At 35.6% G+C, this 17,123-nt stretch overlaps 1 protein-coding gene across 2 annotated transcripts in view; it reads left to right on the top strand.

Moving 5' to 3' along the window:
- Nucleotides 1–17,123, top strand: part of LOC103050684 (ferric reductase 1) — a 41,293-nt gene that overhangs the window by 15,561 nt on the left and 8,609 nt on the right. For both annotated transcript variants that reach the window (XM_088154541.1, XM_007421979.3), the window contains exons 2-8: nt 224–419; nt 1,482–1,618; nt 2,976–3,070; nt 3,757–3,904; nt 14,008–14,187; nt 15,080–15,181; nt 16,211–16,358. In XM_088154541.1, coding sequence (XP_088010667.1) covers nt 224–419; nt 1,482–1,618; nt 2,976–3,070; nt 3,757–3,904; nt 14,008–14,187; nt 15,080–15,181; nt 16,211–16,358 — 1,006 coding nt within the window. The remainder of the gene's footprint in view (nt 1–223; nt 420–1,481; nt 1,619–2,975; nt 3,071–3,756; nt 3,905–14,007; nt 14,188–15,079; nt 15,182–16,210; nt 16,359–17,123) is intronic.

Genomic DNA, 17,123 nt, shown 5'->3' with positions numbered 1-17,123 from the left:
GTGGGGTGAACTGATCATGCTGGGACCTCAGTGGTGGCAGTTAAGGGGCAAAAGGTGAAAAAGGGAAGACCTTTCCAAAGGGTGTAATGAATTATGAAATAGAGTTTGGGAAAAAGGAAAGAGATTGGGGTTAAACTGGAAGACTGCCAAGACTGCTTTTGGAAAATGTAAAAAAAATTAATTACAGCAGCTCTGTGATGTTCACCGGTTTTTGTTTTGGTAGATGAAATCTTCCAGAGTAACTCTTATCGCTTGGCTGTTTGCGTGTCTTTCTGATCAATCAGTTGGTTATCCAGATGGAAAAGTATACGAAGCCTGCAGCACCATGATGCCTCTTCATGGGCATTTGCCTCAGAAATTTCCTAAGCACACCATTAAAGTGAATGTGACAGAATTTAAGCCAGGAGATCGTGTGAAAGGTATTCATTTTTTGTTGTTGTTTGTTTGTTTCCTTCACTGCTGTTTTCTTCAGAGATGTGGTTGATACGCTGGATATAGGTCACCTTTCCCTGGCGCGGAGATTTCCAGATGAGTTGGGATGCCTAGTTAAGCCCAGTTTGAGTTTACAGTGGTTCATTCCTAACGTGAGAATGTAAATTGTCATCGCCTAATAACGTTTACAGTAGGCTCTTTTGTTTTTCCAACTCTTAAAGATCAGAGGTTGGTTCAGGAGAAAACCTGAGGTAGCTGTGCCATTTTTACTTCCCTTGCACAGTTTTTTCATAGAGTTTTCAGAATTACCATGTTGTTCAGACTCTAAGCAGCTGCCATCTTGGGTGTCTTAACCCAGGCTCTGTACCTTAAGTTTGTTTTAGATTATAGCATCTGGTTTAAAAAAAAAATATGAGAGGGTGACTATGTAAAATTCAAATGATGTGGTAACATAAAATGACATGGTAACGTTTTTCCAGGTTTTTAAATTGTATTTTAATCGTATTCTAGTTGTACTGTAATTCATATTGTTTTAGATGTTGAAGACCACCCTGCTGCTGGGCAGTTTGTATCGTGTCTTTATTATAAATATTATAATGTATGGTGTCTTTATTATAAGCTGTCCAGAGCGTTTTGGCTATTGAATGGTTTATTTTTTCAGATAAATAAACAAACAAACAAATAATTCTGAAAGTGCAGTTAATGTACTTGAGGTGTGTGCGTGAAAGTGGCACATGCATATCCTTGATAACTGATGTTTCTTTCTAGGTGCATTGTGTGAACATTGCCTGTCTGTTAACTAAAGGATGTTCTGTTATACCTCTATATTGGTTTAGACCTGTATTTCCTAATCTTGCCAACTTCCAGGTGTGTGGACTTCAACTCCCAGAATCGCATAGCTAGCATAGCCATTGATGAGAATTCTGGGAGTTGAAGTCCACACACCTGGAAGTTGGCAAGTTTGGGAAATGCTGCATTAGAAGCTTGCTCCTGTTGCCACAATAAACTGAGATCCATATCCATTCCTGTTCTCAAATTCCTGGTTTCAGTTAGTTTGTCTGGGCCTACATTTGAAGGCTTTTTTCTACAAGCTCGCAACGCTGACCACTTGGAAGACCCAGCTGTTGGTTCTTTTGCATTAGCTGATCAGAGAAGATCTCAGCTCCTCACATGTGGGCATGTAAAGGTAAGAAGTCTACATCTTGAAAATGGCTTCCGCCAGCCAATTTTGACTAGATTTGAGCAATAGATGATGCAGGAAGCACACTTAACATCATTGCTTTAAATTACCATTTTATCTTTGCAGCAGTTTTGTATTGGAAATAATCAACACTATTGAAGCTTTAATAATATTCATTTTTTCCTTTATAGACTATGTTTAAATAATAGGGTTCCCTCTACTTGTTATGTGATTGAGAATTAATTACTAGCTGTTAGCAGAGTATCTTTACATATCCTTCCCTATTGCTTTCTTATCTCAGTTAACTCTTCAGTATCCCTCTGCCTTTTCTGATTGACGTATTAAAACTCTGGAGCAGTGTGCAGATTGGATAATGTCGATGAGTTTCTTTGGGGTTCAGATATTCACAGAAATAAATCCTCAAGTTGCTGAAACTTTAAACAGGTGGTATCTAGTCCCTTCTCTTTGAGGTATTAAAATGAAGCATGATTTGCTGCTTCCTTAATCTGCCTCTGAGCAACACAACTCAACATGCTTCTTTGTCCGGATGGTCTGCCTGAGAATATGAAGGCTAGATGCTATAATATGAAAACATAATAAAATAGTAAAAGCACATTCAAATAAATGAACCAATTAAAATAAAACATTCAAATATCTAATAGCAGTAAAGCCACTGAAATCTTTAAAATTAAAAGCTAGGGATTGAGGTGACCCATTTGAGAATATAATCCATTTTTCGGCAGAATAAACCTCCTGGTGCATAAATTCATTGCCTTAAATGGTTTATGATCTAGGAACTCAGACTGCCTTTCATATGGGATTGCTCATATATTAATTGTAGCTGTCCCAGCAAAGTTGTTTGGCACCACAATAATTGGGTTATATCACGCTTAGTCAAAAAGTGGTTTGTTGGGTTTCTGTTAGTGGCTGTGTGTTTTATTTTAAGCTGTGGCTGTTGAAAAAGTCACAGTTGGGTTTATGTAAAATGTTAAACAATGAATTGTTTTCAAACTGCAAGGTTGCATTCATACAACATACTAAGCGAAACAAATCACGGTTGTGTTTGAGCTCAGTCAGTGTGATGTGTTGAACTGAGTCATCATAGTTTTTGTATGGCTTGGTATTTATGAACCAGCTACTATGAATTGTTAGAATTTAGCATAGTTTATGAACCCAATTATTAACTTGGTTCATACATTTTACTAAGTCATTAGATATTTTGTTTGTTTCTGGCTTGATGCAGCATTTGCACTCGAGTGATTGTGGCTTATTCAATGAACCGCAGTTCATACAATTAAGATATAGTGCAATGTATGAATCCAGCTTTTACGTAATGCTAAAGTGGGGCTTCCGTATCTTGTAGAATTCAGCTGTTAGTCACACAAGTAAATCCAAGAAAAACCATCTGGATGCTTATTGGATTGCTCCTAGAGATGCGCCAAAGAAAATACAATTTCTGTAAGTGTATTAAAATAAACTTCCTGTTTGGATATTCTGATTTATTTCTTTCAAAGATATCTGTGGCATGCAGAATACGAAAGACAGGGAAGTCTCTGGTTTGACCGTCATGTTGACAAAGTCCTAGATAACCTTCAGTCTTCACATGTCAATGTTGCAAGGGATCCCTGTCTTGCTGTACAAAGCAACAGCAAGAGCGTCACTCACCTTGAACCAAGGCTGAACCCCTGGGTAATTAGGAGTCCTGCTTTCTCAGTGCTCCTGTTTAGTCTGAAGGCTAGTACATATGTAGACATCAGGGAAGAATTTTTTCATTATTTTAGCTCCTCTGTATCCAGACTGATCACCTGCAATAAAGTTAAGGAACTTAAAAGGTTTGCAGAATAAACATGACCCACATACCATGAAGACTGCATATGGTCTCTTCCTTTAATATTTATTATATATCTATATCAATCCTTGGGTTTTTTTCCTCTGTCAGACATTGGGTATGGTTAATCCTCCTACCACTTTTTAATTCTCTAACTCAGGAATGGGTAGCCTTTTTAGAGGGATGAATGCTGGATTTTCTGGGCTATTTTAGATGGAAGTTTGGCAGGATCTTTTTAAAAAAAATCCATTAAGTCTGTGTTAGGATATCTTTACAGTTCAGATATTAACTAACAGGCGTTGTCTCTTCTTCACAGAGTCACAGTTGTACAAAAGTATAGTATTTTCTGGGTAAAAATTCCTGGCCCTACAATTTTTCAGCCTAATACACCTCCTTTGACAACAATAATGTCTACTAATTGGAACATTCCAACATCTTTACCTGTCTCTTATCTAAGCCAACCAGTAAGTAATGAGTTTATGAATTATTATTATTGTTTTTGTTGCATTTAGTTACATATAGTAAAATACTTAGAGTCCAAATGGATTGAGGCAGTCTATAAATTTCATGAATAAATATTTGAGCAAAACCTTATTTACTTTATTATATGTGTTCTCTAGACCAGTATTTCTTAAACTTTTTTTTCTCAGGTCCCCTTTCCCCTTTTAAAAATTATGGAAGACCCCAAAAAGGCTTTTGTTTGTATAGGTTATATTTATCTTTTTTTATGAATAATTTTTATTAAAAGAAGATTTTACAAAGATTTTTTAAAACTACAGGAACATAGAAGAAGAAATAGAGAAAGAAAAAAATTATGAAGGGGTAAAAGAAAAACGAAGTATAGCAAAAAAGCATTAAAATCTCTGAAGAAGTGACTTCTAATCTTTTTGCAGCAGTTACAGCCATAGCAATTATCATCTCCACCCTCCCATATTGCATATCATAGTTCCCTTCTTCCCATAAACAAAACTTTTTAATTAATAAATCCCAAAATCAGTTCATTTTTATCCATTTTCAGCAAAGAATCTATAAAGGGTTTCCAGTCTTTTATAAAAGCAATTGTAGTTCCCTCCTTAGTCAAACAAGTCAATTTAGCCACTTCTGCAAACTCAGCCATCTTCACAATCTGTTCCTCCATTATTGGTCTTTCTGTAGTCTTCCAACTTTGTGCTTATAATAGCCTCGCTGCAGTTACCATATATAAAACCAATAATCCACGAGCTTTTTCTAATTGAGTGTCCATAAGTCCTAATAAGTATGGGTTATATTTATGGGGACATGCCCCTGGGTCCTCCATGGGACAGCACTAGTAGAAACTAGCTGCTGCTTGGCTTTACGGGGGAAAAAAAAATTAAAAGCCTAATAAAAATTTTTTTTGGTGAGTTATGTTAGATATGGGAAAGCTTGAACAATAATAGTTGAAAAGTTAGAGGGAGTGGAAAGGCTTGGAACAAATATCGACAGAGATAAGGAAGAGGCAGTGCTAGAGCTTAGAATGAAAGTAAATTCCTGGCTTGGCCAGGAATTGTCGTCTTTTATCAGTTTGGAATCACGCCTCCCCTTGTTTTTTTTGATAACAGACTTTTAAGAAATGTAACAATTAATTAACTTTTAATATATGCTTTGGAAATACAGATTGAAAGAATGTTGTTTTTGCTACGTTTTCTGGATTAACAAATAAGAGAATATTTACTGTCGGTCATGTATGGATTATAAATATCATTATCACTCCCAAAGAATATTTTTGGAATACTGAAATTTAGAACATTATTAAGTTGAATTAAAACGACTGTATCCTCCAAAAGGAAAAAAGATAAAAATTATTGGTCTGAATAATTTAAAATGAAGAAAAATGGCATCTAGGGTGAAGGAGTTACTCTCCCTCTGTTAATAGCGCCCTCTTGTGACTAAGACCTAACATAGGACCAAAAAAAAGAGAAAATATTAAAGCCAGTTGGAAAAAAAATTTGGCCAAAGCATCCTAAACCTTCAGATAGTAAATTTAAAAGGCTTCAAAAAGAGCATTTGGAGGAAGATACAGATTTGGGAGAAGGTATGGCACAAGGGCAAGATTGGTCTAGTGAATTAAAAGTTCTGAGTGAGATGATAACAAAGGATTTTTCAGATCCCAAAGAAGACAGAAATAAATTACAGCAACAAATGATACAAAACAGAATGATGCAAAATAACAAAAGAGTTAACAGGTAAAATATATAAAATACTGATAGAAGGTAATCAAGCACAACAAGGAATGAAATTTAGTTGGGAGAGTGATTTAGGTATTAATATTACAGAAGAGGAATGGTCAAAGATTTGGACACAAAGAATTATGAAAAATATGTCTGTTAGAATTAAAGAGAATTGTTATAAGACAGTTTGGAAATGGTTTTTGATCCCAGTAACTTTAAACTATTATAATAGAAGTAATTTAAAAAATTGTTGGAGGTGTAAAAAAGAAATTGAGGCTTATTTGCATTTATGGTGGGAATGTGAAAAGGTAAAAAAAATATGGGAAAAGGTTTTTGTTGAGATTAATGAAATATTATCAATTTGCAAATAAAAATTGCTTTACTGTTAAATTTTGGAAATATGAAACTAGAATGGCAAAGAAAGAGATGATAATTTTTGTTACTGCCTTAAAATTAATAATAGTTAAAAAATGGAAAGTAGATTTTGAATATGAGCTTGAAGATTGGTTTAAAGAAATATGGAATATTGCTATTAATGATAAATTGACATGTGAACTAAAATATAAAAAGGGTCTGGCAAAAAGGAATGATTTTGATGTTATATGGGGTGAATTTCTAGAATATGTTTTTGTTAAAGGGAAAGGAGTAAAACCAGATCAATATATATAATCCTTTTGGAAAGGACGGCTTATTAAAAATTAGTAATAATAAAAATTTATGATAATAAAAAGTAAAAAGATAAGGAGGGTTATAAGTCCCATGGGTAATGAGTAGAGGTTAAGTTTATATGTGTTTTATTTTGATTGTTTGATTGAATTATTTTATGTTTTGGTTATTATTGGTTTTGTGTTTTGTAAAAAAAAAAGTATGGGTTATATTTATCGATATTTACCATATTGAAAATTAAAATTGACGCATTTGTTGCTGCTGCTACCACTTCTCATGATGATTTGATAGGATTTTAATATTGTATTATTTTTCAACATGGGCGGGCAAATAATTTTCATTTTGCAGACTTGTCTTGCAAGTCTGTCTTGGGTCTTGGGTCCCCAGGGTTCCTAGGACCATACTTTAAGAAACACTGCTTTAGACCAACAGATGTACACTATACTTTCTCCTAATTATATAATTATCAGAAATCTGGTAAAAGGCAAAAATCTGGTCTCACACTCTCTGTCTACATAAAGCTGCTCTGCACTGCCCAAGTTTTGCTCATTGCCAAATCTTGTACCATTTCAGTCAGAATTCTCAAATACTTTCCAGGCATACTTAAATAAGTAACCCTCCTGTAGTTTTTGCATTGATTCTTGCTACCTGTCCTTTGTGTAGGGCAGTGTTGTCCAAACTTGGCCACTTTAAGATGAGTGGACTTCATCCCCATGCTGGCTGGGGAATTCTGGGAGTTGAAGTCCACTCATCTTAAAGTGGCCAAGTTTGGACAACACTGGTGTAGGGGAACAATAATAGCATCCTTCCAGTTGTCAGGCATAGAAGTAGTCTTCACATACACATTAAACAAAGCATGCAGTCACTCCTTAAGCAAACCGTACCCATATTTTAAGATTTCTCCAGTTACATCTTGTACACCATAATTTTTCCACACTCTCACATCATTTATGACTCCAACAGCAATACCAAAATAATTAACCTTTCCAATTTGCTGGACTGTATAATTTTTATCTTGGCTCCAAAATTTTTGGAATGGAGAGAATTTCTTAAACCCTTTTGGGTCAGAATTCAGACTGGTTAGGGGACATACATTATTTAGGGTATCTTGGTAAATTATACTTCCTTCCTGGAAGAGTGGCTTTGAGCGGTGATGTTGGGGACCCTAGTCTCAGTGTTGTACTTATGATTTTGTATTGCCTATGTTGTTTTGAAGTGCAGCATACAACTTTTTAATATAAGTAATTAAATAAAACCAGGAGAGGCTGTCTAGAGCTTTGGCATTCAATGCCATTAATATATTGAAGGTAGCAATGTTTGTCTTCTGATAAGTCCAAGCTGTTATTCTAGCTCTAAATTCATGCCCCACCTCTTCTTGCAGAGGACCAGAGGGGGCATGGCTTGCTGGATCTGAGAAGTGGTCACCATGAGAGGGTGCTTCCTGCAACCTTAAACGACTGTGGTACATCCCCCCCTTAAGAAGCCCTCCTTACATCAGCCATATTGGACAACTATTCCCTTTCTTCAACTTTCTCTTTTTAGGAAGCTTGTTGAAACTTTGGTGGGGAGGCAGCTACACAGTGCCTAGGGGAAGCAGCATATTGACAGTGCTGGTTGAGGAGCTTTGCTGTGACCTGGTCTGGTGAGGTGTGCTGGTAGAACTCTTGGTGGTCTTTGATACCGTTGACCATGATACACTTCTGGACTGCCTACAGGGGTTGGAGTTTGGGGGTGCTGTCTTACAGTAGCTCTACTCCTTCCTCAGTGAGTAGTTCTTGTCAGTAGTTGTGGGGGAAAAAAGATTGGCCCAATGTCTTCTGTTCTTTCTTCTTTTAAATATCTAAAAGAAGTCAATGGAAAAACTCATCCATCAATCTGAGGTGAAACATCAATACGCTGATGATACCCACTTGTACATCAGTACTCCAGGTTTCACTGATGATGTGCTTTAAGTCTTATCCTTGTGCATGGAGACTGCAAGGGAGAGAAAATACAAGTTGATGTTGAACCTAAGCAAGATGTAGTTACTATTTGTCCATCCAGGCTGTCAGTTCCAATGTTCTCTCTCAGAGGAGTGGCAGCGCCTCTAAGGGAACAGGTTTAAGACTTGAGGGCCTTCCTGGACTTGTGGCCACTGCTGGTTGGGCAGGAGGAGGTTGTGGCCACAAGGGCATTTGCCCAGCTCTGGTTGGTGTGCTAGTTACAGCCTTATCTATAACAGGAGGATCTTGCGGTGACAGATCATGCTGTCATCACTATCCATTTGTTGGTTGAACTATTTTAATGCGCTTTACTGGGGCTGCCTCTAAAGATCACTTGGAAACTGCAGTTGGTACAAAATGCAGCAACCAAAATACATGAGGGTCAGGAGTACATTATATGAATGGTGTAGGCTCTGTGCTGATTACAGATAGGTTTCCAAATGCAATTTAAAATGCTGGTATGATCTCTTCACCCAATATGGATTGGTACCAAGAATCCTTGAGGACTCCTTATCTAGAATTGACCTGTTTAATACATCTGTCCTTTCCAAAATTACTTGTGATTCTTCACTTCTGTGAAGTTGGGGGAATTGAGGCCAAGAAGAGAAGTTTCTCCATTATGACTCCTGTACTTTGGACTAGCCTGCCCTTAAAGGTTAGACATACACCAACACTGATGTCCCTCTAGAAACTGGCTGTGATGGAACTTTTCTGGAGGGCTTTTTAAGCTTAGTTTGAGAATATTTTGCTTTGTGAATTTAATTCTGTGTGTTGCTTTGATTTTAGACTGAATGTTGCCTGTTTCTCATTTCTGATTATTGTTTTTATACCATGAATGTTTTATGACTTTTACCATAGATGTTTTATCCTTGCTTGTCTTTGTAAATTGCCAGGTAAGATTCTGGTAGTATAGTAAATAAATAAATGATTAGATTTTCTATTATGATAATTTTGTTTATTTTTATTAGATATTGCAATTTTTATGTTTAACCTGATTTACGAATATTGGGTATTTACACTCAGTCAGCTGTAGCTAGAGCAGCACATAAGCCCGATAGATAAGTTGATTAAAAAATGCAATCAGCAAATTCAATCTGGCCAAGATTACAAAGTCCTCAAAGGTTCAGAATTGCATTTGGAGTACTCCTAGATTAGGCCTGAATTTGCTCAGGTTTCAGTGACAGCTAGAAATACATTTGCATGCTAAGTCTAGTGTGTAACTGCATCCATTCATAGAGATACTGGATCTGGCCATAGTGATACCTGCCTTAATTATATCCTGCTTGAATTACTGTAATGCAGTCTATATGTGGCTCCCTTTAGAAAGTTGGAAAGTTCATTGACGTGGCCATCGATCTGTTTCTGGACCCAGTTTAAAGTGCTGTCTAGGGCTTATAATGGCACATGTCATATGTGAACAGGTTCTTTGAAAAGTGACATGTTTCCAGATGGGGCTGTCTGCAGTTCAAGGGCCTTGGAAAAGGGTTCTTCTCTCTTTCCTGCCATAATAAGAGATCAGTATGACAGGAATTGGAGAAAGATGCTGCTCCAAGGCTATAAACTTCCCTACCAAGGGAGGCCTGACTGTTTCCATCTCTGTTCTCCTACAGGGAAGTCTGAAGGCATTAAAAAAAATTAAACAGCCTTAATTAAACAAATCTACAGATTTGTTACTGTAGAAGGTTTTGATCTGACAGGCTTTGCTCAATTGATGTATTACTTTGAGTTGAGTTACAGATTGTAACTTAATTTGCTATATATTGTTGGCCACATCCAGTAGTATTTTAGTGGAATGTCAACAATTGTGCTTAATAGGTTTTTTCCAACAGTGATACCATAATATTGATTCCTCTTCATAAAATGATTAGGATAGTTATTTGCCTTTATACTTCCTTGTTTAACATTTATTTGTTAGTTATAGATTTAAAATTCTAGAGTTTCCTTTATATTCAGTTGGTTTATTTATTTAAAAATGTATGTGGCTGCCCACATTATATAAAATAACCCTAGGCGGCTAATAGCCAAATATACAAATAACAAAAAATACAACAAAATGAAAACTCTTACATATCACCAGGCACCATAACACTACATGGCAAGAACAGAAATGCTGGGTTCATCTCCCACCCTGGCCCAACACCTGAGAGAAAAGCCAGGTCTTAATGGCCTTCCGGAAGGCAGGGATGGTAGGGGCTCTCTGTATCTCAAGGGGAGACTGTCCCATATGTTAGGTGCTGCTACAGAAAAAGCTGGCTTCTTAGGTCCCACCAGATGGCAACATTTAATAGAGGGGAACTGGAGCGTACCCACCCTATCCAATATGGTGGGATGGTTAGATGTCGTTGGGGAGAGGTAATCTCTTAAATAACCTGGTCTGTGCCGTGCAGGGCTTTAAAGGTGGAAACTAGCACCTTGAATTTTACCCAGAAAGAAACTGGAAGCCAGTGCAGCTCACACAGCAGTGGTGTAACACAGGCAAAATGAGGAGCACTCAGGACTGCACGCACTGCTACATATTGGACCAGTTGAAGTTTCTGGGTGATCTTCAAGCCTAGCCCCACATAGATTGTGTTGTAGTGGTTCAAATGGGAAGTGGCTAAGGCGTGGGTGATGATGAGCGTGGTTCTTAGATATGAAATATTACTAAAAATAATTTTTTTAAAAAAAATTTATAAGGCGAGACGGCTCTTATGGCTTTCTAAATACAGTGGTGTTATGGAAAAATCTTGATTGAAAAAAATAGTCATTTCTTTTATCCTTTTTGCAAAATGAACAAAGTTCTGTCCTCTTTAACAAATGGGTCCCTGTGCATTTTTTAAAAAATACTTTAATCTTTATAGAGTTAGTAATTATCTAGAGCACTTTGGGTTGGTTTAAAAAGCCTTTAATTATACTGCAGAATGAATGAATATATATATATATATATATATATATATATATATATATATAACAATTAAGTGACTGACAAGGACAAGACTGTAATTGTAGTGTGCATCCCAAATTATAGACTTCTAATGTTGTGATGTCAAGTATCTGGCTTAAACAGAATTGCGGATTTGAGGCTTAGAGCATAATAATGGCCAGAAAAATGAACTCCTTAAAAATGCTTTAATATGAAAAAAATGAAGAAAGAAAAAAGGAACTGAAAGAACAAAAAGAAAAACAAGATTGATTATACTACATATAAAAACATCAACTCAGTTATTTTTATTTTTATATAATGTTATTAAAAATTTTTTTAAAAGAAGATAAAAACTAATACAAACTAATATAAATAAAAAGAAAAGAAAAGAAAACAAAGAGAAAGCTAAAAGTGCAGGAAAGGAAAACAAAGTAAAGGAAAAATAGAAAAGAAAGAAAAAAGATAGACAAGTGGCTTCCAATCTTCTTTACAGCAGTTACAATTTTAAATTTACCTTTACTCTATGGTTACAACATAACTCTCTTCTTTCTATAATCTATCCTGTCTAATTATCAAAACCACAAATCATAAGTTCATTTTTTTCTGTTTTACACAAAAAGTCCATAAGGGGTTTCCAGTCAGTGATAAACGTAGATACTGTCTTTTCTCTGATCAAAGAAGTCAATTTAGCCATCTCAACAAGTTCCATCATCTTCACCAACCATTTCTCCATTGTGGGTAGTGCTGAATCTTTCCATCTTTGTGAATACAATAATCTTGCTGCAGTTACATATATAAAAACAAAGTTCCATGACTTTTTCCCCAGCTGTTTGTCCATCAATCCCAAAAGAAAAACCTCTGGTCTCAATTGTATATTAATTTTTAAAATCCTCTGGATCAGTGTATGTATTTGAATCCAAAATTTTCTAGCTTTTTTACACATCCACCAAACATGATAAAATGTCCCTTCTTGTTGTACACATTTCCAACATAATGTAAATTTGAAGTGCCTTCTAATTGTATTCTCGACAATTTCTCTGATGACATATACCAACAGTATATCATTTTATAAAAATTCTCTTTAATATTATAACTTAGTGTAAATTCCAATCCTTTCAACCACATAGAGTTCCATCTGTATAGTATAACCAATGTTTTAGCCCACTTTATTATACATTCTTTCACTTGTTCTTCTGTTTCAAATTTCAATAAAAGTTTATACATTTTAGCAATTGCATGTTCATTATTTGTACACACTTCTGTTTCAAACTCAGTCTTACAATGTTCAAAACCATAAACTCTTTTATCTACTTTAAATCTTTCTGATAATTGTAAATAAGAAAACCATTGACAACTATATCCCTCTGTCACCAGTTCTTCTCTTGATTTTATTTTACATTCCCCTTGACAAAATTGTAGTATCTCACGATAAATTAGCCATTTGTGTTTGGCTATTATTTCTTGTCTATAAAATGGTTCTTGTGCTGAAAGCCACAAAGGTGTTTTTTGGCGCAACCTGGGTTTATATGCATTCCATATTCTCGGTATGGCACGTCTAACATAATAATTTTTAAAATCCACATTAACCTTGACTTTGTCGTACCACAAATATCTATGCCACCCAAATTTCAGGTCATGTTCTTCTAATTCCAAAAGCTGCCTATTTCTCAGCAACACCCACTCTTTCATACAAATCAAACAGCAAGCTGAAAAATATAATTTCAAATCAGGTAAACCCAATCCTCCTCTTTCCTTTGCATCTTGTAACACCTTATATTTATCTCGTGGTTTTTTCCCCTGCCACACAAATTTAAATATATCCTTCTGCCACTGTTTAAATGGTGCATCAGTTGTTAAAACAGGTATTGTCTGAAACAAAAACATTCTAGGCAAAACATTCATTTTTATCACAGAAATTCTCCCCAGCAATGACAGTTGTAGTTTCTCCCTTCTTAACATGTCTTTTTAAACTTCATTCCATGTAGTTATTTTGAAATAATATACAGTGCATATTTGTCATAGTGATACCCAGATATTTTACCTTCTCAATCTTAAAACCTGTTTTATTCATCAATTCTGTTTGATCTTCTGTTTTCATATTTTTGTTAACATCTTTGTCTTCTGTTTATTAATCTTGAAATCTTCTAATGCCCCAATTTTTAAAATTTGCATTATGTTTGTTTTTAATAGTTAATTAAAAACATCAATTCAGTTTTTAAACACAATGTTAAATCTGGACTATATGAATAATATTGGCCAGTCTTTCCATTATGTCAGTATAGAGCCAGTTCACAAGCAGAAAGTGAACACATCTTCAATCCAAGACTGCAAATCCAGAGTAATACCATCTTTCCATCATTAAAAGATAGCTTTTTTTGCTATGCTGCATGCTCAAGATCTGTAATTTTTCATATATTGATGCATTCCAAATGTTGAAGCTATAATTTCAAATGTCATTTGCAGCGTCAAACCAGGTTCTTCCCCAAACTATATTAACATATTTATGAATGTCAAACCAATACAAGAGTGACGCAAGTATCCCCTCTATCATTTTACACTTCCAATTTGATGTTTTTTGCTGACTTAATCTTATCTTAAAACCATATACATATTTAATATTCATTAAGATAGTTAACACTGATGTGTTAATATGGAGTTTTTCAACTCTTTCCAATTAAAATGAATTCTTAATTAGTAGATAGAACTTTGTGGTTGCAGGAAATATGTTTCTGTTAAATCCTATAACTGAGTTACTGATATTCTGAAAATGCCCTGTTTCTCAAGCGGTGGCATGTGGAGTAATATAATCTTGCTTCTTGTCTCTTTAGTTCAATTCTTCAGACTGTGGAGATCGCAAATTCTGTGTGAGAAATCCAACAAACTGTGACCCTAAAGCCAACAATTGCTTCTTTCTCTCCTTCAAGCAAGATTATGACTCACTATTGATTGAAATGAGCGGTCCCAGTGAAGGCTATATCGCCTTTGCATTGTCTCATGATCAGTGGATGGTTAGTAAATCCTCTGACAATCTGGAAAAATGGCATAATCTTCTAAGGCTACTCCTACATTGTGGTTTTAATGGTGGTAATTTCTGTAATGTACATGAGCAAAAGGCTGGTGTTCATCAAAATCTTCTCTCCGTTATTTTTTTATTAAAATGCCCATGATATGTAATGCTTTTCTGAGACAGCTGGCAGCAGCCCTGAGGTATTTTAGGCTGGGAGAGTAAAAAGGTTGTCCATGGGTACCATAGCATCTATTCTATTTGCACTCTGTTAAATAAGCACATGAAAAATGGCCAAAATCTTGTGCAATCATAAACTCTCAGATTCTAGCATTCTTACATGAGATCTTGAGATGAGATTTTGATAATTAAAAATATGGGGAAGAGGGAGATCCCAGACAATCATGAGAGGTCATGTATTAACATGCAAGGTCTGAGAAAATTCTTAACCCTCGATAATAGGATAAATGTTGCATAACTTCTGGCATACTATCTTTTTATTGGGCCAATGGTACAGATATTTAAGGCTCATTTCTTATGGATTTGTTCCTAGACTAGTAAAGCCTTGTATTATGTTCCTGCCAGATTTTTCAGCAACCTGTATTTGTGCATTAAGATGGAATGTAATGTCTCTCATAGCCTTGGGTCTACTAAATAAGAACATCAGTGAGATGCATCTGTAGTTCAGCCCCAACCTAATACCTTTTAGATATATTAAACTACAATTCCCATAATTCTCAGCTAGATGTTAAGGGCATGCCTAATGTAACATGTTTAGAGGATACCATTTTGGGAGGCTATATTAAATTATTAACCTACTCTAGATTTGAATATGGGCCACGTAGACTGACAGAGTAAAGTGGAAAAACAGTTTAATAATTTCTTGTTATTTCCAGGGTGGTGGTGATGATGCATATCTTTGCATTAGCGAAGGTCATCGTGTTGACATCAGTACAGCTTTCCTGATTGGGCGATCTTATCCAGAATTTGATTCAAAGGTATCATAATTCCATGTTATTATAGAGGTGAACTCCGTATACTCTTGTTACAAAAGATCTTGCGCAGTAACCATCATATATCAAAATAAGTTGTCTTGCTATCAAAATTCATGGAGGCTCATGACTTTGTCCCACTTCTGTATGAATTCTTCTTACATCATGGAAAACAACTGCAAAGTTAAAGAAGCTGTGTAAAGGGGTTGTACTGTAGGAAACTTTATCCAGTCTCTGGCTCTCCTCTGCAGAATTGTTTTTATGCATTGAGCAGAGTACTATGCAATGGTGCATTCTAAATTTAATATGTATGTATACAGTTGCTTTATGTAATTATTACATTGCTTAACAAAACAATATATATGGCCTTATTTCAACTCTTTCTACAGAATGTAGATATCGTTATTATTATTCTGCACAGATTAGTGTATCTCAGAGGAAAAATTACTTGCACTATTATCATTTTAGATCCCTAGTTTGATCAATGTATTTGCATTCAGCTGGCTTCATTTTGCAACAATAAATATTAGGAAAACCACTGCCCCATTCTTGCCAAGTTCAGTGTATGCCTGTTTTTATTGGTACTGCATAAAACCTAAGTCACTAGATGATAACAGAGTTACGAGGGCTGTAATTTAAGGTTTCAGGTGTCCTTTGAATGATACAGTTTCAGGATTCATTTGAAGGATCCAGTTTTTATGTAATTATCTGATCAGTAGGCTTAGCAAGCTCCAAATTGGCTGCTGAAGAATGATCAGACTAGTTATATGTTGGCCAAGGATTGAAATTTTCATAAGTCAGCAGGATGGTGCTGAAGACGTTTGAGAACGCCTCTAAAGTTATAATGAGAAGCAGCCATGACTTGTCTTGCTAAATATTTCTCATCTGCCTCATAAAAATCCAGCTAATTAAACCTGTTTGGATTTGGTTTGTACCTTCTTTGATAGTGATAAGTTCTGATAAGTTTTTGACAGCACCAATCACAATATATGTGGTGGTTTATCTTTTGTTAAAGCTGCATTGCCTATTTCTTAGAATGCTTTGGAGAAAATGTCTTGGAGGCTGGCTGATGGCCTTATCCAGTGTTCTTTCAGAAGAAGAATTCATCTTCCAGTTGTTACAGGAAGGTTTAATCTAGATGCAAACTACTACATATTTCTGGCTGATGGTGAAGTCGGTGAAGGTAAAAAGTTTATGACTATAGGAAAAAATCTGCCTGAACATTGAATTAATATAAGTTCCATATCAGGTATATTTTTCATGCTGAGTTCCAGGCATTAGTTGGTCTTCACTTGTTGCCAGTTAATGCTTGGGTTGAAGAAGGAAAAATGCTTCTCAATCCATGATCACTGTAAATGGGACTTTGGAAGAGCCTTATTAATAGGTATAGATAAGGGAACATTTCCCTTCCCTGAGTCTTTAACGTATTGGATATGTACTCCATTGAGTTATGCCATGCTTGAAATTGCTTCAGTGTGAAACCGATTTTCCTAAATAAACTCTTTTCCCTCTCCTAATATTATTGGTACATGAGGTTGAATCTGTGATCTTCCTGTTGCAGATCTGGGACATGAATAGCTATGGAAATTTCATCTAATATTTCATTCTTCATTTTTAACAAATGCCCAAGCAGTTTGCCCTAGACTGCTGCTTGCCAGAGGTGCTGGTCTATGACTCTCATCATTCCCAAACAGCATTATTATTGTACTGGAAAATGAAGCCGAGAGTTGTAAACCAACACATTTGGAAAGTAAGTCTTAGCCATAAGTGAGATTCTGATGTCTTACAAATCTATCTATCTATCTATCTATCTATCTATCTATCTATCTATCTATCTATCTATCTATCTATCTATCTATCTATCTATCTACCCACCCACCCACCAACCCATCCATCCATCCATCCATCCATCCATCCATCCATAGAGCTACTCATCTCAAATATATGA

The sequence above is a fragment of the Python bivittatus genome, unplaced genomic scaffold (assembly GCF_059951505.1).
Source record: "Python bivittatus isolate LINGU-HERP-01145 unplaced genomic scaffold, Pbiv_v1 ctg000700_np1212, whole genome shotgun sequence".
Lineage (NCBI taxonomy): Eukaryota > Metazoa > Chordata > Lepidosauria > Squamata > Pythonidae > Python > Python bivittatus.
This window is presented reverse-complemented; position numbering and strand designations above follow the sequence as displayed.